The sequence below is a fragment of the Equus caballus genome, chromosome 23 (genome assembly GCF_041296265.1).
Source record: "Equus caballus isolate H_3958 breed thoroughbred chromosome 23, TB-T2T, whole genome shotgun sequence".
NCBI lineage: Eukaryota > Metazoa > Chordata > Mammalia > Perissodactyla > Equidae > Equus > Equus caballus.
This window is the reverse complement of record NC_091706.1, coordinates 68,493,341-68,519,019: the sequence shown is the minus strand read 5'-3', so window position 1 is coordinate 68,519,019 and position 25,679 is coordinate 68,493,341. Positions and strand designations below refer to the sequence as shown.

At 40.1% G+C, this 25,679-nt stretch overlaps 2 protein-coding genes across 6 annotated transcripts in view; one reads left to right on the top strand and one right to left on the bottom strand.

The window, feature by feature from the left end:
* The window catches only part of CENPP (centromere protein P), a 215,819-nt gene that overhangs the window by 99,925 nt on the left and 90,215 nt on the right, over positions 1 to 25,679 (top strand). The window lies entirely within an intron of this gene.
* ASPN (asporin) lies at positions 823 to 25,679 on the bottom strand. 2 transcript variants are annotated; one of them, XM_001491603.6, is made up of 9 exons: positions 25,607 to 25,679; positions 25,072 to 25,380; positions 17,947 to 18,219; positions 14,399 to 14,511; positions 9,903 to 10,116; positions 8,569 to 8,679; positions 5,002 to 5,095; positions 4,474 to 4,612; positions 823 to 2,058 (listed from the first exon to the last, which is right to left on the bottom strand). In XM_001491603.6, exons 3-9 carry the CDS (start codon positions 18,188 to 18,190, stop codon positions 1,861 to 1,863), a joined length of 1,113 nt encoding a protein of 370 aa, XP_001491653.1. In that variant the 5' UTR covers positions 18,191 to 18,219; positions 25,072 to 25,380; positions 25,607 to 25,679; the 3' UTR covers positions 823 to 1,860. The 2 variants fall into 2 exon arrangements, 1 of the variants encoding a protein (XP_001491653.1); XR_011431156.1 differs by lacking the exons at positions 823 to 2,058; positions 25,607 to 25,679 and adding an exon at positions 4,096 to 4,154 and having other exon boundaries at positions 4,264 to 4,612; positions 25,072 to 25,332.

Here is a 25,679-nt window from a genome sequence, read left to right as displayed (position 1 = left end):
TCACCCCTACCCTTTATAAAAGATGAGACAAAGAGATTATGGTTTGCCCAAGACTGTAAATGGAACTGGATTTCTGGTTATGTTCTTCTATCTCAAAGCTCTGCATCCCTGGGCTCTTTCTGTTATATCACTGCTGCTGTTAACCTTTGTTATTTTAATCACACTTTGATCTTGCCACTACAGTTTTACCAGACAGAAATAGCTGTTTTGTTCCAGGCTTCCAAACTTGTGTCAGAATTTAGAAATTAAGTAAGTTTCCTATAAAACAATTGTTCTCAGCCATCAGCGATTCCCGCCCCCCCTCCCCCCCCCCCTCCCCCCGTCTAGCCCCTGGCATTGACACTCTCGGTGTCTGGAGAAATTATTGATTGTTGCACTGTGGGGGAGGGTGCAGGTGCTACTGGTGTCTAGTGGGTAGAGACTGGGGAGCTGCCAGGCATTCTGCAAAATACAGGACAGCCTCCACCCCACCCCCTCACAGAGAATGGTCCAGCACAAAGTGTCAGCTGTTCCAGAGGTGGGGAATTTCACTAAGAAGAACAGTTTACCCCTTCGTGACCTGGATATCTAAACCCTCCACCCCTCCTTATATATCTGTAATATTTTCTGCTCCCCTCAAAATTGTTTAAAATCTAGTTTTTGAAGTAGTTTAACATAAAGGTGATTACCTTTTATAACACAGGCATAATTTGGAGTATTTCAGTACTGTTGTTAAGAATAAGTATTATTACTGTGCTAAAAATGTTATATATAGATTTGAGTTTTTGGAAAAATAGTTTATGATCCTGAGTGGAAGAAGAAAAATTAAGCAAAGCATAAGTATTTTATTTCAAACCAGTATTTTAATGTTTTCCTTAACTTATGTTGAATGTCAATAAAAAGTACATAACAGCTTTTAGTTTCTGTGTTTTACTTAATGTTCTGCCTATTCAGTTATACCAGGTTTGTTTTTCAGAGTTATTCAGTCTGTGCATATTTGAGGAGACAATTTGCTGTAAAATTAATACTGTCCAGGCTCTTCCAACCAAGGTCTTACAAAGGGACATCTCGAAAATATTCCTTAGCGTTGAGGTGACCGTGTTACATAACCTAACAATTGACATACTGTTAAAAGCTTATAATAACTGTGATCATAAAAAATGTGAGTTCCAAATTTTATATAAACACTCACTGCACATTTTTATAGAGGTTTTATAATCAGATAATAATAATTGAAGAAGAAAAGCATGTACTCTAGCTCAAAAACCAGCTGTTATGAATAGCATCTGTCGAGTTGGTAATAACACTTGCCGAAGGCTTTTATAAGGAGTTAGTTTTAAACATAAAGAGAGTAAGGCTGTCAGACACGAATAAGATTATATCAAACCATATTTCGACATGATTAGAAATGTTACAGTACTACCCGAGTTATTAAAGAAAGAATAAGAATAGTATAATGTACTCTTCATATAACTGTCACTGTCAATTTTGTTTTTCTAACAGCAAATGAAAGAGCACAAATTTCCTAAGTCAAGCATTCCATTTACAGTACAGTTCTTTTTAAAATGCACTTGATAACAAAGTGTTAAATACTGAATATCTTATTTTTTGTTACTGAAAAAGAATATTCAAGCATAGATTTATGCAAAATCATTTGTATGCAAAAGGAAACTGCAGTAGATGCTTCTTTTACTTCTGGTGTATCAATAGTTTTGCAAAATTCTTTTGAAATTTTTTGTCATAAAGTAAGTCATGGATTTAACACGTGGGAATAGAGTTTTGCTTATGTGCATAATACCACCATTATTAATAGAGTTCAAGTATTCCAAATGTAACCATTTTTAAATTTTATATTAAATGGATATTACTAGTTACTAATTATTACTTTCTGAAGTTCCCAAGCTGAACGCTCATTCTGCTCAAAACACAGCGAAATGTTGCAGGTTGTACTTCCCAATACTTCACCGGGTTGTTGAATAGACTGATTGCACTATATAAAGATTTCTTCATCTTTGGCACTGTTGGGCAGAAGTCATTCACTCCCACTTTTGTAATTGAATTAGAATGAAGGAAGATTATCTGTTGTAGTAGGAAAAAAAGAATGGATTAAAAATACACAGTAAATGTAAAAAGAAAGTGTTCTGTTTATAGTCAGCATTTACTCATGAATTTTATTTTGCACTGATTTGAATGTATTTCACTTAAAATATATGTACTTGTTTGTGCCTGTTAAATACTTACAATGATGCAGGCTTATGTGTTAGTACACAAAAATTCTGTGTGTGTGAAGGGTGGCCTGGGACTTACGTCCAGGCCCAGAGCAGGCTGCCTGGTCTCCTTCCCTACATATATGTCTATATGGGGGAGGGGGAGTGTATATGAGTATTTCAGGGCCATATTTATCATAATGTGTTTTAAAGATATTAGAAATGAGCGCAAGAAGGAAATTTAATGCTCCGAGAATTGGGCTTGCAGTGTGAATGTGAAGAACTGTTAGCTAGCATTTTCTGTGGTCGGGAAAGAAGTGTGGAGCTGCTTTTCTGTAAGTTGTTTTATAGAAACATAGGACTGTCAACATCTTCAGTACATCTGTAATACAGCATCAATGGGTGAATCTTTATTTGCACCAGTGGACAAAATACAATTTTATAGGCTGCATACATGTCTTTCTAAATTACATTATTACTCAGAAAGATGGACAGTAAAGGAGCTTTCCTTCATTCCCTTTAACAAGCCCTTGAAATTCCTTCTTTGGTCTTTTTTGGCAAGTGAGATTACTGGAAAGTAAAAACAGTCTACTTAACTGGTGGGATTTTGGCATATAAAAATGTAGAAGCTAGGGTCAGCCTTATGGCCTAGTGGTTAAGTTCAGCACGCTCTGCCTCAGTGGCCCAGGTTCAGTTCCTGGGTGCAGACCTACAGCACTCAATGGCAGCTATGCTATGGCAGCGGCCCACATACAGCATAGAGGAAGACTGGCCCAGATGTTAGCTCAGCGGCAATCTTTCTCAAGCAAAAAGAGGAAGATTGGCAACAGCTGTTAGCTCAGGGCAAATCTTCCTCAGGGAAGGAAAAAAAAAAAAGGAACCTTTTGCTGTAAAAGCTAAGATATTGGTTCTGGCTGTTGTTACCTCTAGATCCTGCCTTGATGTCTTGGTGAGATTGATCGGAGCTGGTCGTGAGAACTCCAGGCATTGCAAAAGCCTTAAGTTTGGTGTTGGAGTCCCCTCTGCCCTCTAATAGTCTTGGGGATTTTGTGACAAGTGCTGGATATGGTTTCTGTGCGTTTCCAGGCAGTTCACTGTCAGTGCAAGATGTGGCTTACCATGACACTGACCTTACTGGGGATGAAAAACAGTGCTGGACGTGGATGTGTTTGCTTTGTGGACATTCGCTGAATTGTCCCCTTATGACTGGTGTTCTTCTCTCTTTGTGTTATAATTTAATTCATTTTAAAAATGCTAGCAAGAGTGTGGGCAGGTTTAAGAGTGCCCAGAAGCTGGGATTGGAGCTGTGGAGTAAGGTACACGAAAGTGGGACAGCCTGAGAGAGGGAAGACCAGCCACACTCGCATGTTAAATAGACATTTAAATATGCAGTTGGAAAGTCTAAGGGAAGTTGATACCTGGAGATGAACACCTGCCTATAGCACCTCCATTTCCATGGCTTCTGTCTCAAAGGAAGGCAGTGAACAAAACTTATTTAAAGAGACGTTGGAAAGAAATCTATAGAAGGGGCAAGTGGCTCAAGGCCCAGTTTTGTTCTCATTGTGTTTTTGCTGCTTGGAAGATGAGGTGGTTGTATGTCAAGGAAAGCACATGAGAATAATGGACTGTGGTGAAACAGGATTAAGTAGAGGTTCTTAATTTGAGGGCCATAGATGAGAACCTCCTGAAATTATATGCAAAATACTGTCTTTGTTTTTGTTCTGGGGAGGATCGAAAGCTTTATCAGGTTTCCCAAGGGTTCTGTGGCCCCTCCCAGATGGTCAAGAGTTGCCAGATTAGAAGGAAAAGGTTTCTAACAATGAAGAACAGGAAATGTGAACCCATGATGTACCAAATACTGACTTTTGATTATATCTTCTGGCCTAAATTTTTAAAAAAGCATACTCACTTCTAATCTAGCACCACGTTGATAGTGAAAATATCTGGGGCCTCGTCCACACGCTCTGCCTGTGTAAAATGTTTCCAGAATGAGAGGATGTATGATCCTCCTTGGTCTCCTACTGACCAGTCCTGCCTTTACATATCCACTGCCACCCCAGAAACCTAAAATCAGTACCTTTGCCACAGTGGGCTTAGCAGTTTCAGTAGAAGAGGAGGATGGAAATGAGTAGCTGAGCGTTTTAGGTGACGTCTGTGTAGAAACCGTTCTCCTAACACTCTCCTGCTGCTTATAAAATTCCAGCAACCTGGGGGGTTGTCATCTGTGACTCACCCTAAAAACAAAGAAAAGCACTAATATCTACAAAACACAAGTAGAATATTTTACCTGGAGGTATTTCAACTCCTGTAGTCCTGAAGGGATTTTTTTTAGTTTATTGTTTTCCAAGTGTATTTCTCGTATGCGTGGTATGTTAGCAAGACTTCCATTTTCGATATCTGTGATTCTGTTGTTTCCTAGGCCCAGCCTAAAAACGATATAAAATGCATCAACTCTTAAGCAGATGGTGTGATACAGTTAGCTGAAAACACCACAGCCGAGTTAGGAATATAAACCTGTCCTATTTGTATACATGTTCAGAGAAAGGTATTTCATGGATTTATTTAATAACCTTTTCCAGTATATAATAGCCCTGTCCTCCAGCATCAGAAGATTCTTTAATCTAACCTATCGACAACAAAGGGGTATTTGAAAAGCATCCTTTTCCTCACTCCATAGGGTTTCTCTCTCCCATTCCAGAGACAGTAGCAACTGTGATCATCTTAACTTGGTCCCTGCACACGTTCTCCAAGAAGTTCCACTGATAACTTTTCAGAGGGACTACCACCTCTCAGTTAGGCTTTTGGAGAGTCTTACCTTTGCAGATCTTTATATCGTTTAAAATCCTCGAGTTCCACAGTGGAAATTTTATTATAATCTAAATGAAGCTCCAATAAAGTTGATGGTAGTTCTGATGATAAGAAAAGAAATGTGTGTTAGATCAGGTAAGACCAAGCCCCACTGATTACTTATTTACCTTATTTACTTTTAAGTTTCACATTATAGATTTAGGCAGTTTTTTAGGGATCTGCTTTTTTTTTTTTTTACCTTTGTATTATGGAAAATTTCAAACATAGACAAAAATAGAAGCTAGTATTATGAACTACCATGCTGTTGCCCAGCTTCAACAGTTATCTCCATTTTTCCAATCTTGTTTCATCTACCCCATTAGTTATTACTGGCTTGCTTATTGATTTGATTTTATTTATTCACTTTTTTTTGCTGGGGTATTTAAAATCAAATTCCATATACAATGCCGTTTCACCTGTAAAGACTTCACTAGATGTATCTAACTCATACAGTCATCTTTTTTTCATAATCATCGTGTCAATATCACATTTAACAAGATTAGCAACAGTACTCTCATCTAACATTTATTTCCCTAATGATTTCACATATATTGTCTTATAGTTGATTTGTTCAAGTCAGGATCCACATAAAGTTTACAAAATAGATTTGGTTGTTATATCTCCTAAAATCTCTTCTTCTGTCGCATGCTGCCTCCTTTTCTCCCTCTTGTATTAGTTTGTTTCAAATACTGATTTGCGTGATATACTTATTTGTGGCTGGGGCTGGTGGCTTCCACGTGATGTCATTGATCCTGGTCCTCTCGTCCTGTAGTTAGATCTAGAGACCAGGTCAGATTCCGTAGACCACCCTTTCACTTGGTGGTTTTGGTGTTCATTGATGACTGCTACCCAGATCCGTTATTTCATTGATAATGGGAAAATGGTCATTTTCTTTCTGATTTTGTCATTCTTTATGCATTTATTAGGTGGAATTCTTCTCTATTTTTCTTTGTCAGTTATTTAGTTACTTTATAATACAGTTTTTACAGAAAAGGTAGCATGAATGCTTGGCTGTTTCAAGTAATGAATTGGTGCGATGCCCAGAGGTGACTACTGAATTTTTTTAAATATCATTATGAACACACGGGTTTTTACGCTATTTGGTATGTTTGATTCATTGCAGCATTTATTCTTTTCAGTTAGTAGTTTCTGCGTAAATTAAGAGAAGCATCTCCACTGTCACCTGGCACATGGAGGGATCTCTGAATCTTTGTACCTTCTCTCCTCACCCCTATGTGTCCTGACTGCAGCCTTCCCCAGATTAACTGGAGCTGGAATGAGAGAGACTAACCCGAAAACTGTCAGACCTCATTTTATTAGTCCTACAGATAAGGTATTTGTCAACCAAAGGTTCTACTTAGCAAGCTGGGGAAAACACTCTTATTTTCTGACTTTGTGAGACATTTCCTTCCTATGTTGGTGGTAAAGGCTAGTGAAGGTAATTGAAGTTTCCTTATGAATATTGGTACTCTTCCTGGCTAAATTTTATGTTGATTGAAGAACCTACTTTAAAAGTAAATAAAAATCTCTAGAAAATACCAGAGTGTGCCAGCCTATTCTGGTCTGTGTTGTACCAAGTCAGAGAAGAGAGCAATCTCTGTTCACGTTGGGGACTTTGTAGAGCTTGAGGGCACTGTCCCGTCCCCTGGGGCATGGAGACGGTAGATAACCAAAGAGAAGAGTGCAGCCTCTGTAGGATGAATGAGCAAAGGCAAGGTAGGTGCTCGATGGTTGCCAGCAAATATTAGCATACTTTTGTACAGGTATTTCTGTTCCTGCCCTGTCTTCACACAAGTTTCTCCTCTCCTCCATGCGATACTATTATGTAGTAGAGTTTTCCGAATGAATAGGAAGGAAAACATTTTTCACTCTCCTTATGTTAACTTATCAGGTCTGGTAAGGACCCGTTGGACCTCTACCTAACTCGTGCTGCCACAGGTGGTGGTGATGATTGAATTATGACATTTAGGCAGTCAGCCTTAACATTTTAGCAAATAAATTAGAACAACAAAAACTTAACTGGAATGTCATAGCAATCTTGAAGGAGTCGTTATGTAAGTTGAGCGATTTGATTCCAATTTAAATTTCTAAAGGCATAAAATGTTTCTTTAGGCTTTGGAAGAATCTTGAGAACTTCATGAGAAATTAAACCTTCATTTTTAGGATATGCTTTGAAACGTGAAGAGAATTGCTCCCAGGATGTTCTGCAGTGTAGGAAGGCTGCTGATGTGATTGTGAAGAACATTGTCAGCTCAGGGGCGTGTCTCCTGCACATCCTCTTCCCTTCTCCCTCTGTCTCCGCTGCACTGTCCCCCCCCTCCCGCCCCCGCCCCTCCCAATCAGCTTCCAGCGTGTGAAAGGGATTCTGTGTTTAACTTGTTAGGTGGAGTTTGTATTTTTGTTCTAAAGATGAGAAGGTAAATATAACATTTTAGGTTTCTTGTAGAAAACCAGCCACCTCTTTGAAAGCTAAATTAAGATGGTTTTTTAATTGTGTAGTTCTGAATTAAACTGATTTTTCCTGTATAAAAAAATTCTTTCCACTTTTACTTTAGATGATTTTTCTCCTAAGTGGAAGCTCACCACTTGATTAATAATAGCAGATTTGCTGTGTCTTGTAAATTATCAATTTATGTTTGTTAATTTGGATCAGGTGAGTAGTAGAAAAGGCGTCATGGTGAAGTCACTGCTTTTACTGTGGATATTGAAAGACAGGTGTTTGAAAGGAAAATGTTATTAATCACGGGTTCTTTCTGGTGCAGGTAGTCATCTTAGCAGAGGGAGAGAGAGAGCCCTTGTCAGCTCGAGGAAAGCGAGACTTTGAGCATGGGTCCTGAGAAAGGCAGTCCTATCCAGTTAAATCAGACCAAGTGCTTGAAACACTAGAAACAAGGCCAGTAGCAAACTGAAGAAGTGCTTTACTGTGAGCACTAGCTTCAGGTCACATGAGAAAAAGCATGGTGCTCCTTCTGTTAAGGGTCATGTCATGCACGAGAGGGTGTTCACCTTGTGCCTGACACTGTTCTGAGACTTCTCTGTCCACTGGCCCATCAGTCTGCACAGCACTCCCATGAAGAAACGGTGCAGAGTGCACGCCCGTCCCTGCCAGAGCCCTGTCTGCCCCAGGCCAGCCTCGCAGGCCCACTCAGGACCACAGCGGCTCGGCTTGGAGGCGGCTTCTGGCCCCATGCGTCTTCCTCTACTTTCTTTACAGACTTCTTAGAATGACGAGTACAGATGAGTTAATGTCAGAAAAGAGAAGGAAAATAAAAAGTTCATTGCTTCTTAATGTTTGTTCTTGCTGGGGAAAAAAAAGAATCTGGTTTCATACTGACAAAAAACAAAGCCCTACATATGGCTGTGGGTATGTGTGTGAGAAAACACTAAATTTCATGCTACACTCACCAGATATACTGTAAAAAGGATTCTGACTGCAGTGTGGTTTCAACAATGTATACAGTTTACATTACATTTAATGGTCATTTAAAGATAACAATTTAAAAAAATACTTTATCTTAAATAAATAAATACAAACCTTTAGGAATTGAGGTCAGTTTTGCTTCTGCAATTCTGACATGGAACACTGTCACTCCTTCAAATGCCCCTGGTTCAATCCCATTATTATCAAGAGGGTTTGCACTCATCTCTGTGGGGGGAAATTACATAATTCAGCACACATATGTTGTATATGAAGGAAACTCATGACACAGAGATACACATCCCAAGAAAATTCTGAGAAATATGAGCTTCATTGTTCAGACATTCTTCACTCAGTATAACTCTTTCTGTGTCTGTCTACTCCCCTTTCTGTCAGCCTCAGAAAAACACTGCTTTGTATTACATATAGAACATGTCACTATTTTGTTTTCAGTTACTAAATCAGTAACTTATTATCGCTCTTTTCCAACCATGAACATGATCAAGGTTTCATTGTAGTAATACTATTACATCAGAAAAAAGATCATCCTTCATGTAATTCAAAATGTTTGTTTTCCAGTGTACATTTATTTGTCACCTAAACTTTTTAAATTATAAGTCAATTATAAATTATTTGATTAACAGAAATATAACTTTGAAGAAATGCCCCTAAGTGAGAGTCCTAGGCACTTGGTTGAGGTAAATAAGTGAATATATGAATGAGAACATTGGTTAGGAATTTTAAATGGATATTGTAAGGCAGATGGCATGGTTGTACCATGAGTGTTAGAAGTAAAATAGAGTGGAATTTAAAATATACAACAAAAAGTTCCTTAGCTCAGTAATCTTAAAGCAGATAATTAAAAGTTAGATGTACCTTCCAAATAATATCTGAAATAATTTTGTACATTATATTTGAGTAGAGTCATGTGTCGCTTAACGACAGGGATACATTCTGAGAAATGTGTCTTTAGGCGATTTTGTGGTTATGCAAACATCACAGAGTGTACTTACACAACCCTGGATGGTAAAGCCTACTATGCTCCTCAGCTGTATGGTTCTGATCTTGTGGGGCCACTGTCGTATATGCCATCCATCGTTGACCAAAACGTCATTATGCGGCGCATGACTGTAGCTTATAGAATACATTAAAAATACTACCTTTATATAATGGATTTTACCAATTAGGGCAGTCAGAAAACAGATACCACACTAGGTAGAGGGGATTCCTGAGAGTGCAAGTGTGTGTATTACAAAAGGCGTATTTCTTTAAGTACTATCAATTTTGTTTAATACTTTGATTTATAAATGGCTTATCTAGTTAAAGATTATTAGATTCAAAAAAATTAATCTTGGAAATTAGCTGTCTTAAAAGTTAATAATAATGATACAAATCTGTACATCTGTATATTGCTTGTAATTTCAAATGTCCCTTCATTTGCAAAAACTTACCCAGAACGTGTAAAGCGTTCATTCCTTTGAATGTCTCCTTTTGTATTTTCTTAACTTTGTTATCATGAATTCTGAGTTCTGCTAATGATTTGGGAAGATTAAGTGGTATTTCACTTAGTTGATTGTGGGACAGATAGACCCGTCGCAACTTCTTTGTGGTTAGAAAGGCTTTTGGGTGAATCTTTGTTATCTTGTTGTTGTTCAGAATCAAAGCCTGGATAAAGCATAAAAAGTTACACCATATTAGGAAGTGGATTTGATGTACCAGCATTCTGCGATGATGAGTCAGTCTCGGAAACCAATGCAAATTATGTCATTCCTGTACTTGATTTAACCATGTGACCAATTCCTCACCCAATCTAAGCCAAAAAAAAAAAAGAAATTTACTACTGAGTTGGAACCATGCAAAGCATTAATGGCTGTTTCCTATCTTTGCTTTATTTCTGAGCAGGTGATGTGCTCACGTGGTAAAGTCTCCCTGCTCCCCCTCCCCTTCATGCAGTGATGATGGTATTTATCTTATCTTAAAATTTCTTCACTCTTCAAAATTAAGTTTAGTGCACACCGAATACATCAAATGCATGATTTTAGCTACTTCTTAAACCTCACTTCTTTTATGTTTACTAATGTTTAACATTTTTCCCAGAATAGAAGCCTGTAGGAATAAACTCCTACAAAGTGCCCTCAGTATTCTGGCATATTTCAGACACTCAGGAGACAGTAATGGGTCCCAAGGAATGATTCAACCCCTTCCCAGTTCCATGTCTGTTTGTCAGTGCAACGTGGCAGCACCCTTCTGAGGAGTCAAGCCCAGAGAGTGAAGGAGCTCCCAGCAGCGTGGCTCTGCGTTCTCCACAGCCAGCCCCTGTGACATGTTGAGGGTGCTGACTGCAACCCCCTCAGTCTGCTGGGAGGTGGGAACTTCAGAACCCAAACGGGGAAAAAGTCCTGAGCAGCCAGGACTCGTCAGTCACCCTAGTAACTATTTTCGCTGCAAAATGGACATAGTTCAGCCCTTGTTTTACTGCCAGATTTTGCAGAAAGAATTTTCAGTGTTTCCAAAGGGTGATGGCAGGTGGCTTAGAAATCCCTTAGGACTTCTTATCCTTCTCTACTAATCCAGATCCTCTCATTCTTTCAGAGAGCAGCTCTGGATTCGTTCCTTTTATGAATTTTTCCCCCAGTCCCATTTTACAACTTCCTGCTGTTTCCAGACCGACTTAATATGCCTTCTGGTGTTATTAAGGTTATTGTTGTTACACAGAAGAAACACAAACAGTTCAGCAGTGTAACTCCCTTTAAGACTGTTTTCCTGGCCTTGGTGTAGGCCCTTGCTCCGCCTTTTCTACTCCCCTTTCAGACCTACCGCTCCTGTGAAACATTTCACCTGAGAAAGATTAAATAAGCAGGGGAAGAGCTGAGACTGCGTTGTGGTACCACCTGGTAAAATATAGTCCTTTCTGAATATATGATGCCATTGAAGACTTTGTTCTCTTTTCCTGTGGTTGTACAAAATATGGGGGAATTTAACAACTTGGCACATCCTCACTCAACCTCGCGAGGTAAATTTAACAGAAATTATTTCTGTCCTTTCAGTGACAAGGAAGTGGGCACAGTGAAGAAAAGTGACTTGCCTTGTGCCTGCCTGCCCTCTGCCCTCCATGCTTTGTTCTTCCTGTCCGGTGCACTTCCTGTGGCTGCCACTGTCAGGAACCCCTGAGAGAGCCCAGCCATCCTGCATGGGGTTTTGTTTGCTTTTCTCTGGTTAAGACATGCCATTGTCAGAGCATCATAAGAGGAAGGATAAGTAATACAAGACAGAGTCAGAATTTTCACATAGTGAGTCGCATCAAAGGTAACCCCAGTGGGCTGGTTAGCAGAGTGTCTCCAGTTAAACTGTACTTTCAGTCTGGGCTCGCACATGAAAATTCCAGAAGGGGCAGTCACAGAGCCCCGAACAATGTGGTTATGTGTCAGGACAGAGATGAGGAAAGTATAGCCTTTCAGAAGCAGGGCAGGGAGTCTTCATGAGGAACGTGGCTGTAATAATGGGCTGGAAGTGAACTGGGGCGGGGGGGGGGGGGGGGGGGGGGTGGTGGTGCGTGTGTGTGTAAATGATCCCATTGTTCTCCAATGCTGGACTGACCTTTGTGTGAGAACCAGAATGCCAAACAAACAGCTAAAACATAATGCAGAGAATTTATAGAATATCTAAAAAACATTTTGATTCTTGACAGGTACCATATAAGATGATATTATAATTAAATAAATCTTTCAAAATATACAACATGCCCACTATTTAAGTATAAAGTATGTGCTTTAAAAAATGCTTTACAGGGGCTGGCCCCGTGGCCGAGCGGTTAAGTTCACGTGCTCCGCTGCAGGCGGCCCAGTGTTTCGTTGGTTCGAATCCTGGGCGCAGACGTGGCACTGCTCATCAAACCACGCTGAGGCAGCGTCCCACATGCCACAACTAGAAGGACCCACAACAAAGAATATACAACTATGTCCTGGGGGGCTTTGGAGAGAAAAAGGAAAAAAATAAAATCTTAAAAAAAAAAAAAGAATTGAAAAAAAATGCTTTACATTAGTACACTGGACAGTCTTGGAAACTAGGCTGGTGGGAAAAGTAGTTAACAGTTGGGCACTGAGCTCCTTACATGCATTCATTCATCTGGTCTAGTAACCACTTTGAATTCATACAATTGTTACACCCCTTTGACAGCCAAGGGAGGGCGGGCTCAGAGAGGCCACCACTTTCCCAATGCACACTTCTCGGGGAGCCAAGATTGAGCCCAGGTCCGCCTGAGTGCAGAACACTTGCCCTCAGCACAATGCCTTATAAAAACTGACTGAAAGAAAATAGGCCTGAGAGAGCTCCTGACACCTTTTAGATTCTCACCTCCTGGTGAATAATGAGAGTACATGTAGACTGAGGCCCTGGAATACTCCTAAAAGGTAGTAAAATAATGATATGACAAATTAGATTAAAAACTATTTCTGATTTTGATATTAAATATGACATCAATTGCTGTTCTTGTGGTTATATCGCTGAATGTAGGTTGAAGAAGTGGTAGAAGCACTCATAGGCTCTATGACGAACTTCTGAGGGTAGAGAAAGAGTCTTGCCATTCTCCAAAAGTTTCTGTGGTCTGAGGTCAGTGAGGTAGGCTGGATGGATCCTTGATGGAATCCATTGTGCTATTTCTCATTGTTTTAATAAATTTATGCTCTTCCACGTGCTCTTTTTTTATATAGAAGCTATAGCATGTATGCAGCCTTAGCACACCTGAGCTGTCTACACAGTACATTTGAAAGGGAAAGGAGAAGTCAAGGCCCCACGAGTGACCTCCTGGCAGCAGAGGGAAGAGCATGACTTCGCAGAGGCTGCTACCCCCAGGCACCACTCCTTGCCAGGCTGGCTTGGCACGAGGATTGAGTGATAGAGCCTAGGAAAGAGCATCCCTCACGGTGCCCAGAACATGAGCAACTTGAGTGCCCTTGCTCATCCAGCTGACAGACAGGCAATGGTTTGCAAAATGAGACTCAATAGTGCCCTTTCTCTGCCTGCTGGGACAGGTCAGCTGGGTCCGTGCACTGACCCAAGAGTGACAGGCAGGCATGTGGCTGTGCATCTCTCAGATACAGGAGGATAACAGGCCTACATGGATGGCATCAAGAGACTGCTGAGGTCATGGTGTCTTTCCCTTCTCTCAGTGCTATAACCACTGCAGATGACAGGCTTTCCATTTCTTCTCTCTAGCACAGCTGGGAACAGCCTGGGAGAGCAATATTGGCTTCCCCACCATAGCCTAGTGCAGAAAAGAGGCCGTCCCACCCTAACCCAGCACTGAGGGGAAGAAATGACACCCCATTGCTGTGACAGTGTGGAATCAAGCTCTTCCCCAAACTCAATCCAAATTAAATAGAAATTTTACTTGCTAAAATCTAGAGGCTCAAAATGAGAGAGCCTCATTTTTAAATAGAAAAATAGGAATCTTTTAAATCTTAGAAAATTAAAATATAGTGAGGAAAAATTCTTTTTCGTCTTTGAGTCTAGAAGAAAAGCCATACAAGTGTATATTACTCAATTAGATATATTGCATGTACTACTGTTAGAGATTTGTGGGGTCTTAAGATAAGTTGATGGCTTGGGTACAGATTTTCATAGACTCTATGCTCATGAGTAACTGAATATTTGTTCTAGTGTACAATGACTGTGATTACCCAAATAGATCATGAGTTCATTTAAGGACCATTTACTCAAATGCTTACCCCACTGCCTTTCACCTGTTTGTTATGCAGCTGAATTAAATTATTGATTGAATTAAATCTGTAATTTTTCATTAAATAGAACACTGCTGAATAGCGAGATTTTGTCATTCTTCACACATAGAAAAGTAAGACTTGTTTACACAAACACAGTATGCATAATCATTTTAGCAGTGATAAAGATTTTCACTTAAATATTTGAAAATATGAGCATATATTCTTACATAAAGTGAAGTGAGTCCTTTAAAATCATTTTCTTTGATTTCCTTAATTTTATTATTTTGAAGGTCAAGCATTCGAGTATCAAATGGAATGTTGCTTGGGACGGAGGACAAACCTGAGAAATAAACAAACATGTTACATACATGTTGTATGTTGAAGATGAGATTGCTGCTATGATAGAAATGTACATTTGTTAAAATCCACGGTTACCATTAAGTAAGAAATGAGTTAACACGTAACAGATGACAAAACCGTTGTTCTTTGGAAAGGCCTACAACCTTTTCAAGTAACTTATTTATTTTTACAGTGTGTCTAGCTGGGTCTCACTGTCACTGCTCGTCTGCTGCAAGGTGACAATAAATGGAGGTAAACTGGGGCATGCCAACATGACCAACAGCTGAGGCCCAGCTTCTGCTGATGTACTTTTGGCTGAGGAATGTTAACATTCTTTGCAAATTTTCGGGCTTTTATAGGCTAAATTGGAGCCTGTAGGTTTTGATCATTTTAAGAAGCCTCAAAAATGTAGAAATTTGTGCTTAGAAAATAGATAAGATAGATTATTTTCATGTACATTATCAAGAACTTCACTGCCCATTTCCTTTAATAATGAGCTCCTCTAAGTAGTCGTAAATTATTTGATTTACAAAAACTTGTTCATCCATAACTTATCATTGTCATCAAGGTGTGCGATAGACCTTTACTGAAGTCATCAACCACAGCATTAGTTCTTTTCCAGCCATTTCTCTAGTTTGGAGTTCCCTGGGTCCACCTGTTTGTCACCGTTCATCTTTGCAGGTACAGTAATAGCTTTCTTTTCTGTCATCTCAGGTGAAGGTACAGCTGCACCTTCCTCTTTGTGTAGGTACTCAGTAAATGTTAATTAAATTATTAATTAAATGTTATTAAATTATTAAATGTATTTTTCCCCTAGCAGAAAATTACTAGGAGCTGTACATGGTATATTTCTTGGTTTCCCTAGATGACTGAGCAGGCCCACCCCTGCTTGCTGTCAGACGTTTCATATAGTAGTTATGCTTGCTGAGCATGGGGTCGTCTTGTTTTTCCCTAACTTTTTATTATTGAAATGGTCAAACAAACAAAAGTTGAAAGAATTTTACAGTGAAAACCCATATTCTCTTTCTACCAGCAGCACTTTACTGAACTATGCTTACTGTCCATCCATTAATTCATCTTTTTTTACGCATTTGACAGTGAATTTCAGACTTGAGTACACTTTTGGTGGAGCCGTCCTTCCTCCTGAAGAGTAGCAGTATAGTGAGCAGCCCCAAACCGAGAAGTTCAGTATCTAAATACTGTGTACTTCGACACTCCACTCAACAGCCCTCAGTACTTTTCCCTCCATACTTTAAAACTGACAACTCTTCTAATAAGTTTGGCCATAGAGAGAAAGAGGGAAAAGGGGGTAACTTGGTAGGTCAGCAAGCCATCATTTTGTTAGGAGATGATTTGGTTTCAGAAAATGAAGTGAAGGGCTTGTTGGAAGCTGGAGCTTCTGCAGAAAGGACTGGTGACATATACTTTGACAAACCTGCCCTGCCCTACCCCTGATGGAATCAGAAGCTCTGAAAAGAATTTCGTTCCCTGAGGGAGAAGGAAAGACAAGTGTCCAGACCCTTTTCATCTTCAGTGGTCCTGGGGGAGGTGAACTATACACTGCTAACAGTGACATGTCATTTTAAAGGTATGTGTCAGACTATTATTACAGATATTCTTAGGTGAATTTTGCTCAGTAGCTAAATATTCAGGAGATCGTAGAAGGAAAACACTGTTTGCAACCAGCTACGTGTCTGGAGGTTCTTTTATGACAGTCGTCTATTGCAGTAGAGGTACGCAGTGTTTCCTCCAAGGTCTTCAAGTTGAAGCACATGAGTTTGCTCTGGAGCAAGTGCGAAGGCCATCCCACAAAGACGGTGTATGCTAAAGTTGAACATCTCCTTCGTCACCGTCTTACCCAGAACCAGCCCAGTGTCCATCCAGTTGTGTCCAGGTAGACACATACATTTTTATTCTGATTTCTGTTTTACAAAGTGCTTTTATGTGCACCAGCTCTACCAAAAGAAGTAGTAGAGTTTTGTCCTGCCTGGGATGCAGTTTAGAAACGACAGGACATTCTGATACTCCTTTGCTCAAACCTTTTCTCAGCCCAGGTTCTGTCTCAGCTTCTGCATTTCTCCTTCCTGCTGCTCTTCCCATGGTCATTCTGCATGTGCTTCCAGACTAGCTTTTCTTAAACATTCCTTGAGGGGACGGCCCGGTGGCGCAGCGGTTAAGTGCGCACGTTCCACTTCGGTGGCCCGGGGTTCACTGGTTCGGATCCCGGGTACGGACATGGCACCACTTGGCACATCATGCTGTGGTAGGCGTCCCACATATAAAGTAGAGGAAGATGGGCACAGATGTTAGCTCAGGGCCAGTCTCCCTCAGAAAAAAGAGGAGGATTGGCAGCAGTTAGCTCAGGGCTAATCTTCCTCAAAAAAAAAAAAAAACATTCCTTGACTTGTCATCTCTTTCTCACAAGAATGCCAAAGGTAAAGCTTAAAACTCATTTTTTTCCCAGCCTGTATATTCCGTTAAGACTTGCCCAGTGATTCTAGCTCATAGTAAATCTCTTCTTTTTCTGAATGTTTTTTTGTTCCCCTCTCATTTTGTCCCATAATAACACACTTTATTAAAGTCTCTGGAGTGGATTTTAACAAGCTTTGACTGTTGCCACAAATGTGGCAGTAGGAAATGAGTCTAAAGCTTCCAGAGGCACCATCTGCCCATACGCACTCCAGAAGTGGCCCTGATGGGTCTCCAGCCCCAGAACGGGAGGTGTGTGCTGGACTTTGTCTCCTACGGTAGGCAAGTCTGAGTCTGAGCCAGGCCCTCTGTGGAAATAGCTGAATATAATAACCCTCGATGTGCGTTCCTCTCACACCTTCTCCCTGAGCAGGTGTGAATGTGCCCCTCTATTGGAGAGTACCTTCATTAGAAATATTAAAGAAAAAAATACTCAGAAGAGAATTACACCTTCTTTAAAGACTTTAGAAAGTGATTTAGTTCTGCTACGTCTTTTTTAGACAGTTCTAAACTCAAAACATTCAGAACAAATAAAGCGTTGTCTTTAAAACATCTAGATTAAAGATTTCACAAACTCTATAACCTATTACTGTTCTGGACAAGCAACTTCTTTTGTTATTGTAGAATTTTACTAGAAAGCACAGTCTCAGGCTGCTGATACCCTGAGATGAAACCATGGTGATGTCCATTCTCTCTGAAGGAATTAAAATGAAGCACTTTGATTCAAATTTGGGAAGAGAAAGAAACATTCTATATATGAAATAACCATTGTTTTCCTCTGATTTTCTGGATTTTTAAAATAAATTTGGATGTACTTTGAGGTTTGTCATACTTTCCAAAAACTTAAACGAAAAATTCCTTTACAATCAATGAGCTGATTTTTGAAATTTCAGTGAGTATTTGCCCCATCCTTTTAATTTTGTCAGAATGACGTTCTTCTTCAAAACAAGTTGATGTGCATTCTTACCTAGATCAGAGCAGTGCACAACCCTCGAGTAGCATTGGCATCCGAACGGGCACATTGGAAACAGATCAAACGGGAAGAAGGGGTTAACTGGCTCTCTTGTTGGGAAGAGAGAGTTGTCAGCGTCACTGTCACCTTCGTCTTCCATGTCCTGCAGCATCATGTTCTTCAGCGTCATGTACGAAGGGTGAAGCAAGGGTTTCGCAGAGCACAAAGCCAAGAACACTAAGAGCACACACTCCTTCATGCTGTCTTGTGTAGGGGTCCAATCTAGAACTAAGTAGATGTTGAGGATTCAGTTAAAATTTAAACACATAGAATTCCTGCCTCGAGTACAATGAGATGGCATTCATGTCCATTGCTAGTGTGAGAGTAAATTTAGAAAAACATTTTGGAAAGTAATTTGGCAGTATGCATTGGAAGCTTTAAAAACATCTTAATTTTTCATCCGGTAGTTCTACTTTTTGGAATCTAGTCTTAGGAAGTAATTCTAATGTGTGTTAAGATGTTCGTCCCAGAATTATATATAATAGCAAAAAAATTCAAGATAATACTAATGGTTAAAGGAAAATAGTAAAATAAAGTAGGGTATATTGGTTCCATGAAATACTTTGGAACCCACAGAATGTTTGCAAACATGTTTAAAAATATGAAATATTTTTTTGAAATAAAAAAACAAATATAAAAAATATATACTTAGTTTACTTATAAACACGCAAACAAACAAAAAATCTGGCACAAATAATACCTAATTGATGATAATCTCTGGGTGGTGGAATCATGAATGACTTGTGTCTTCTTTTTCTTTTTTGCTTTAACAAAGTACTACTTTAAGTAGTAAACTAATAAATGTTTTTAAAAACAAAAACAGATGATCATACCTGACTCTCTATTCCCAAAATCTTTCTATTGCCTTACTATCTATGTCACTTTCAAAGTAAAGTCCTTTGTTTCCCCTTAGCACAACATCTGGAGGTTTTCTTTAACTCATCTTTCTCTCCCACCACCCTCCCCAGCCTTTCAGAGTTTGTCACTTCTTCCACAGTGTCCTTTGGATTTCTTCTGTCTAATCTGTCCCATTGTCTAATACGTGACCCGAAGTGTCTGAGGTCCAGAGTATTCTTTCTTGCTCATCCATCCAATGAATTCTGTTTGTTTTGTTTTGGGGAGGGATTTGTTTTCAGCTGTATTTTTTTAAAGCCCACACTAAACTGGAATGTACAAGCGAGAACCTTCTGAGCATAGATTTGTTGTCTGGTGGGAGATTTCCACTGGTGTATTTACATATCATGGTTTCGTAACCATCACCTGTTAAACATACATTCTTTGTAATTTCCAAAAATGAAAAGCATTATGCAGTCATCTAAAACAGACCTATGACAGTCTTCCCTTTGGGGATGCAGTTGGCCACACACAGATCCCCACTGGTGAGGCTGTGTCCTGGCAGGAGAGCGTCTGTCTACCTCAGCCAGGTTCCCGAGCAGTGCACTGGCCTGCCACACCTGAGCACTAGCCAGTGCCTTCGCCACGAAGGAGGACTTCGAGGGTCAGTCAGAGTTGGTCCAGCCTCAGGAGTACCTGGACCCTGAAATCCTTGAACCATGCCAGCTGCTTACAATTTCCCAGAACCCAGAAATCAGCTTTATTGTCTCCCCACAGCCTTGCTTTTTCTGGACTTAGAAATCAGAAATTATTTAATTAACTTAATTTAGATATTCATTTATATGTGGTATGTCTTTTAATCACCAGAGGAAGGTTAAAAAAGAAACCTACTGTCATCACTTATTAACCTGATAATTAACATTATTTAATTCTTAGAAATCTAAATGTCAGCAAGAGCATTTTACCCACTGGGTCCCTGGACATCAACTGCCTGATAAGTGAGGTTTCCCCGTGCTAACTCATACTTCACTGTGCTGAGAAAGAGGAGGTTACAGGACATGTCTGAGAATGGCCAAAGCTTTTTATATTCTGAATCACACTTCAGAACCAGCCTTGGCGTCCCATCTCTGTGCTGCCTTGTGGAAGTTTCCATTGAATTGGTTCTAGACGCATCCCTCACATTAACCAGGAGGAATGGGAGGTGCAGAGAGCTTCAGTGGCTTCCCCAAGGCCACCTGAGCAAGTGGAATTAGAACCCCAGTTAAAGCTCACGTGTCCCAACCATTCTCTGCATCTTCTGCTGCAGCCTACGCAGGAGCAGTCTCTTCTTTTGTCCCGAAATCCAGTGGCCTCCCAGGCACACTCTCATCTCTTCCTCTCCAGCCAGTCCACACACACGGATATTGCTGTCCAGTGTACATCTGTATGAAAAAGGATGCACACAGCTTTGCTTGGGAGGGTGGGAGTGGTCGTGCAGTCAGGTTTTACAGTATAGGAGATAGTGCTGTCAACTCAAGGCCCAGCAGCTCTGTCTGCTGGCCCAGGGGCAGGCAGCTTCCATTCACCCTGGAATCTTGGCACGGGCACTTGGTTAAGGTCGACTGAGCTTCATTCGGTGTCACTTCTTTCTCTGGCACGTTGTTTCTGCTTGGCTGCTTGCCTAATTTTGGTCTATTATGTTTCTTGACCTTAGGCTTCTGTGTGGTTCCAGGCTCCTTAATGCTTGGTTCCCAGGTTTGTCCTGACCTTCAGAACTCTCATTCTCTAGCTAATTCAGCTCTTGGTCTTTGGCTAAATCAAAGCTTGTCCCTAGTAGCAGTTTATTCTCTATCTTTTAGGTCTATAGCTGCCCCTGACCTTTGTCTGACCTTGGTAAGAGAAGCTGTTGAATTAAATGTTTTTTGAGATCTTGTCTCTGGCTTTGTTTGAGGTTGCTGGAGTTTTTCAGTGGGCACTTATCAGAGGTCTGCTGCATACCAGGCATAGCGTTAAGATGCAGAATCCCTGAAGTAGAGCGTGTCTGGGTGCTCTCGGGGGTGATGCCCTCCCTGTCCACTTCTCAGAAAACAAAATCACAGCTCCTAATCCGCAACCCTCAGGTGGGATTCTTGTAGAAGTTAATACTTGAATGACAGGTGCATTAATAGAAAAACTAAAAAATAAATGCCCAAGTTAGTAAGTGAAACTAAACTGCAGGTAGACAGTGCTGACTGTGTACAGTGTGGCTCTGACAGTTTGGAGGAATCTCCAGGTGTGTGGTCCCCAGACTCTGACAGTAAAATTCTTCGCCGTAATTCTATCTACTATTCATAATGCTCAGTTTACTATTTGAGACCAATAGAAATAAAGTCATCTATAAAATATATACGTACATGAAACCAAGATTGAAACAGAATACACAAACCTAATAAGAGGGATAGTGGGATTATGAATGAAGGGTTATTTTCCTCTCTCTGCTGCATATTTTTTAAATTATTACGTTGCTTTTTAAATGTTTTAAATATCAGTCTGCCAACTGGCCCTCCATGTGCTTATGCCTTTTCTACCACTTGTGTAGCATTAGACAGTTAGTACAATTGAAGGTTTCCCCACACACTATCCCCCCAAAAGTTAAACAGCAATGCCCACCGGAGACATTGTTTGGAACCACAGTTTCATAAGGCGTAGCCCCATTTACCTTGGTCCGTGGGAGATGGAGAGTTTAATAAAAAGTTATTTTGAGTTGATTCGTTGTTTGAATTTCAGTATTTTCTTGTAGAAACTTAGAGATATATGGGCCATAGGTTCCCAGTCTAGACCAAAAATAATCTATTTAACATATAATAAACCTGAAATATAGACCTAAGAAAACCTAGAACTTTAAAGAATGTGTATAACAAGCGGAGTATGTTAGAGAGCCAATGTGGGAAGCCAGGAGCACGTCCCACCTCTCCCTGTGGCCTGGCAGTGGGGCCAGGGACTCGCCGTCGCTCCTTCTGCAAACCCTGCATTCATTCCACTCCCTTCTGCAGTGACCCAGGATTACATGGAATGCGGTGCAGGCTTAGATGAGGAGCAGAGCAGGTGTGACAGACATGGAGGGGCACTGGTGTGAGGAGCAGAGCTGGGAACTGTGAGGACAGAGAAGGTTGGAGCTCGGGTTAAGGAGAGAAAGGAAGCTAAGCATCTCGGGGCTTGTTTCTCCTGTACGTCTGCTAACCAGCCCACCCATGGGGTCACAGGAAGTATCAGCCAGTGTCCTTCCTTTCTCTCTCTTCTTTCTTAGACTGTAACTTAGGTGAGACCCTCCCTGCCTTCAATGAGGGGGAGCCTCTGGCCTACGGGGTTAGGCAGTGACGTGTCTGTGGCAGTTGGAAGCTTTCTGGTTGCTGGCTGGTGGGATCAGCCACCTGTCATGCCTTCCTGGGCCCTTCCCTAGTGAGTGAGAGTGGAGACCTGGGGAAGCAGGAAATGTCATCTAGTTGAAACTCCCTCCCTGTGTTGGTTCCTCCGGAACAAGCTGGACCTGATAACATATCCACTCTGCTTGCATGACTCCAGTGAGGGGACTCAGGGAGCACACCTCCTCAAGAGGCATCCAGTTCCACTGTTGTCCATATGTGGTCGATGGGAAATTCTTTATTTTGAGACTAGAAACACCTTCTGGCACATTCTTCTCTCTTCGCCAGTTCTGTGTTCCGTTAGCCATATAAAAGTAATCTGATCTTTTTGTATGCTCTTATCCTGGTTGCTTAAAAAGAGAAGTCGGGCGAAGCTTGATTCCAAGAGGAATTCACCATTTACACCCTTCATCTGAGATGATGAAGTACAACTGATTGTAGACCCCAAACTTCACCATATTCTGGGTGAGCAATTTTTATCAGTAGGAAAATATTGGGATGTCCAGGAGGGAACATTATATAGCAGTATTTTTTCCCTATTATTCAGAAAGAATATAGAGAATATTACTTCTCATTTTAACTGATGTAACTTTTAGTTTGTTTATTTTTAAATTTTGAGTTTATTCATATGGCTCAAACTCTTGTTTGATTAGTTTGGCAGTATTTAGAGTGTGTTATTTTTAAAACCTGTAAAGATATTTATGTGTTGTTCCCAGGAAGACTCAGTATTTCCCTGATTTAGAGGAGTTTTGCCAGAGTTTCTTACTCATGGAAAGCTTTGGATTTTGGTTTCAAGTTTCTCTTAATCAGAAAAATATTTGGAATATTAGCTGTGTGCTACTGCTGTTACTATTAAACCCTGGCACGTTGGAGCCAGGAGAGGCCTTTGAGACTTTTCTCCCATTGCCCTCTTTTACTGCAGGAGAAGCTGGGGTCGGCTTCCTCACTCCTGCATTGCCCACCCCACTGCTTGGCCTCCTCCAAGCAGGTCATTCCCACAGTGACTTCCAGACAGTAACCAGACTCTCCTCAGAGAGGACAGCATGCAAGATTTGGCCAGGTTCTCAAGGCTAGAAATGTAGCTGAAAAGCGTCTTTCTGAATTTGTATAAGCTCCTATTTTCCACTTAAATGTTCCACAGACTTAGAATGGAAAATTTGTCTAAGAGAAATGGTATTTCCTCTCAGACACTATTATTAGGAGAATAAGTCACTGTGCTTTTAAATCCCATGCTTAAAGGTCCGCTTGGCAACTTTTCCCCTTGGCTGCAATACTCCTCTCAGCACACGAGCACCAGGAGTGGTTTTCAGTATATAGATGTGGTAGAACGTGCCCTGTGCTTTCACAGGAGGGATCCAGACTGACTGCAGGTGTTGTCAAGGCTCAGCCTTGTAAGTGAGCAAGTGAGTTAAATGTCCAGGGTGCATTTGGAAACTCAATCTTTTTGTCATGGAAACTGATGCTTTCCTTAAAGAAATAGTTAACTTTACCTTAGAAATGTAAATAGCATCTGATTAAAGACCTTGCTGGCTCCTTTTCCTTTTATACCAATTTTGTCCTCCGTCAGATTTTCAGTGCATCTAAGCACCCTAGCTGCTGTCTTAAAAACAAACCCCTGCCCTTCCTTTTCTGCTGTTTCCTATGGCACCTAAGACTTGTGCCTGTGAGGCTCATCTGTGTTGTCTCAGACCTCAAGGCAGATGTTGGGGTCTTCCTTTGGTGCAGTCGGTAGTTCTAACAGAAGACTACACGCCCCCCTTCTTTCCACCACCACCTCACATTGCCAAATATGGAACACAGGCTGAAAACATCAGGGTGCTGTCACGTGTGTGGGCTTATGATTTGTTTTTCTCTTTCTTTCTTTCTTCCTTTCTTTCTTTCTTTCTTTCTTTTTTTAAACAACTCAGTGATTCCTGTTGGGTTAAAAAAACCCAAAAACAGAAAAACAGCACTTTATTTTTAGAGAGGTAAAGACCCTTCAGATTTCTCTGTGACGGAATCCTACACCATGTGGCCACTGTTTATGGCTGCCACATCTCTGAATATATTACAAGAAAGAATGCTGTGCTTTGTTTAGATTATGAGGGAGTAGAATATCAAGTACATTGTTTAATTTTTTTAAATCTAAGATTTAATAAAAAATTTACTTTGGGAGGGGACAAAGGAAATCTTTGTTTTAAATTCTGACTCTGTGGATTTTGTGAATAGAAGTTCCTAATTTTTCATATGGAATATAGAGCTAGTTGAACTATTGCTGATAAATACTCTTTCTTGGGATTATGTGGATTTCCATTTTAACCATCCAGTGCCATTTCATTACAAAAGAATAAGTAAGACATTTATCAGGGGAAAATGTGAGTATTCAAATGTGTGAGTAAAGATGACATTTGAATAATTTATACATTTTGAAAACACATTAGAAAATACCACAGTTTTACATTTTGAAAGAAATATTTACTGTTTCATTTAATATATTTGTGATATCCCCAAACTTCATTATCATTAATTATTAAGGTAATGTTATTTTCCTAAAAGAACATACTCAGAAGATGTTTGTTTAAATGACTTTTAAAATCAATCGTGTTAGCATTTATGGTAAAACATAATGACAGGCTTTCACTAAGCTGTTAAAAAAAAAAGTCACAATTGTATTGAAAATAAATTCATTATATATAAAACAAAAACTAGAGTAATTTTAGGTCGATATGTATTTATTTAAGTACTGATTTTTAAGAAATTATACAAATAAACTTTAAACTTTATCATATAATTTACAAGCATTTACGTTAATAACGTTAGTGTCCCCTTAGTATCGACTATAAAATAATTGTACACTGGTGTATGAAAAAAAGACATGAAAACATACCTTGTAAGAAGAGAGTAAGCCCTCTTGAAAGCAGAATTTTCCACCATGTACAATTTATCTATAGTGTGAATGTTCTCAAGTCCTCCTTAAGAAGAAAAGATGAGAAGGTGTTCATTTAAAGAAAAATGCCCTTCTGCAGAGCCTGGTGTGGGTGCAGCCTGGTGACACTGGAGTAAGCTGCTTCCACAGATTAGCCCATGGTAGGACTGAGGAGCGAGATTAAAACTTGTTACTGCTCATGTGTTTTCCATCACTGTTTGTATCGTAGCCAAGACTTCTAGCTAAACTCTAGACGTCTACTGGAAGATTCTGAAGAAAAAAAGGGAGTTTAATGCATGGCAACTGGCCATTGAAAGTGCAGTCAAAGTCATTCAAGAAATACCTGATATGAAAAAATATGAAATTCTTAAATGAATGAATACTTATAAATTACGAATTTAAAAAACACTCACCCTGTATAGACTAACAGAATATTTATCAGTCTTAGTAAAGAGTACCAACATTATTGAAGTATAAACCCAAACTCCAGATGTACCTGAGAAAAGAGCTGTGCTGTAGTTTTCTTCTGATGACTGGAGTTGTCTCTTCAGGCATACTTCTCCAGACTT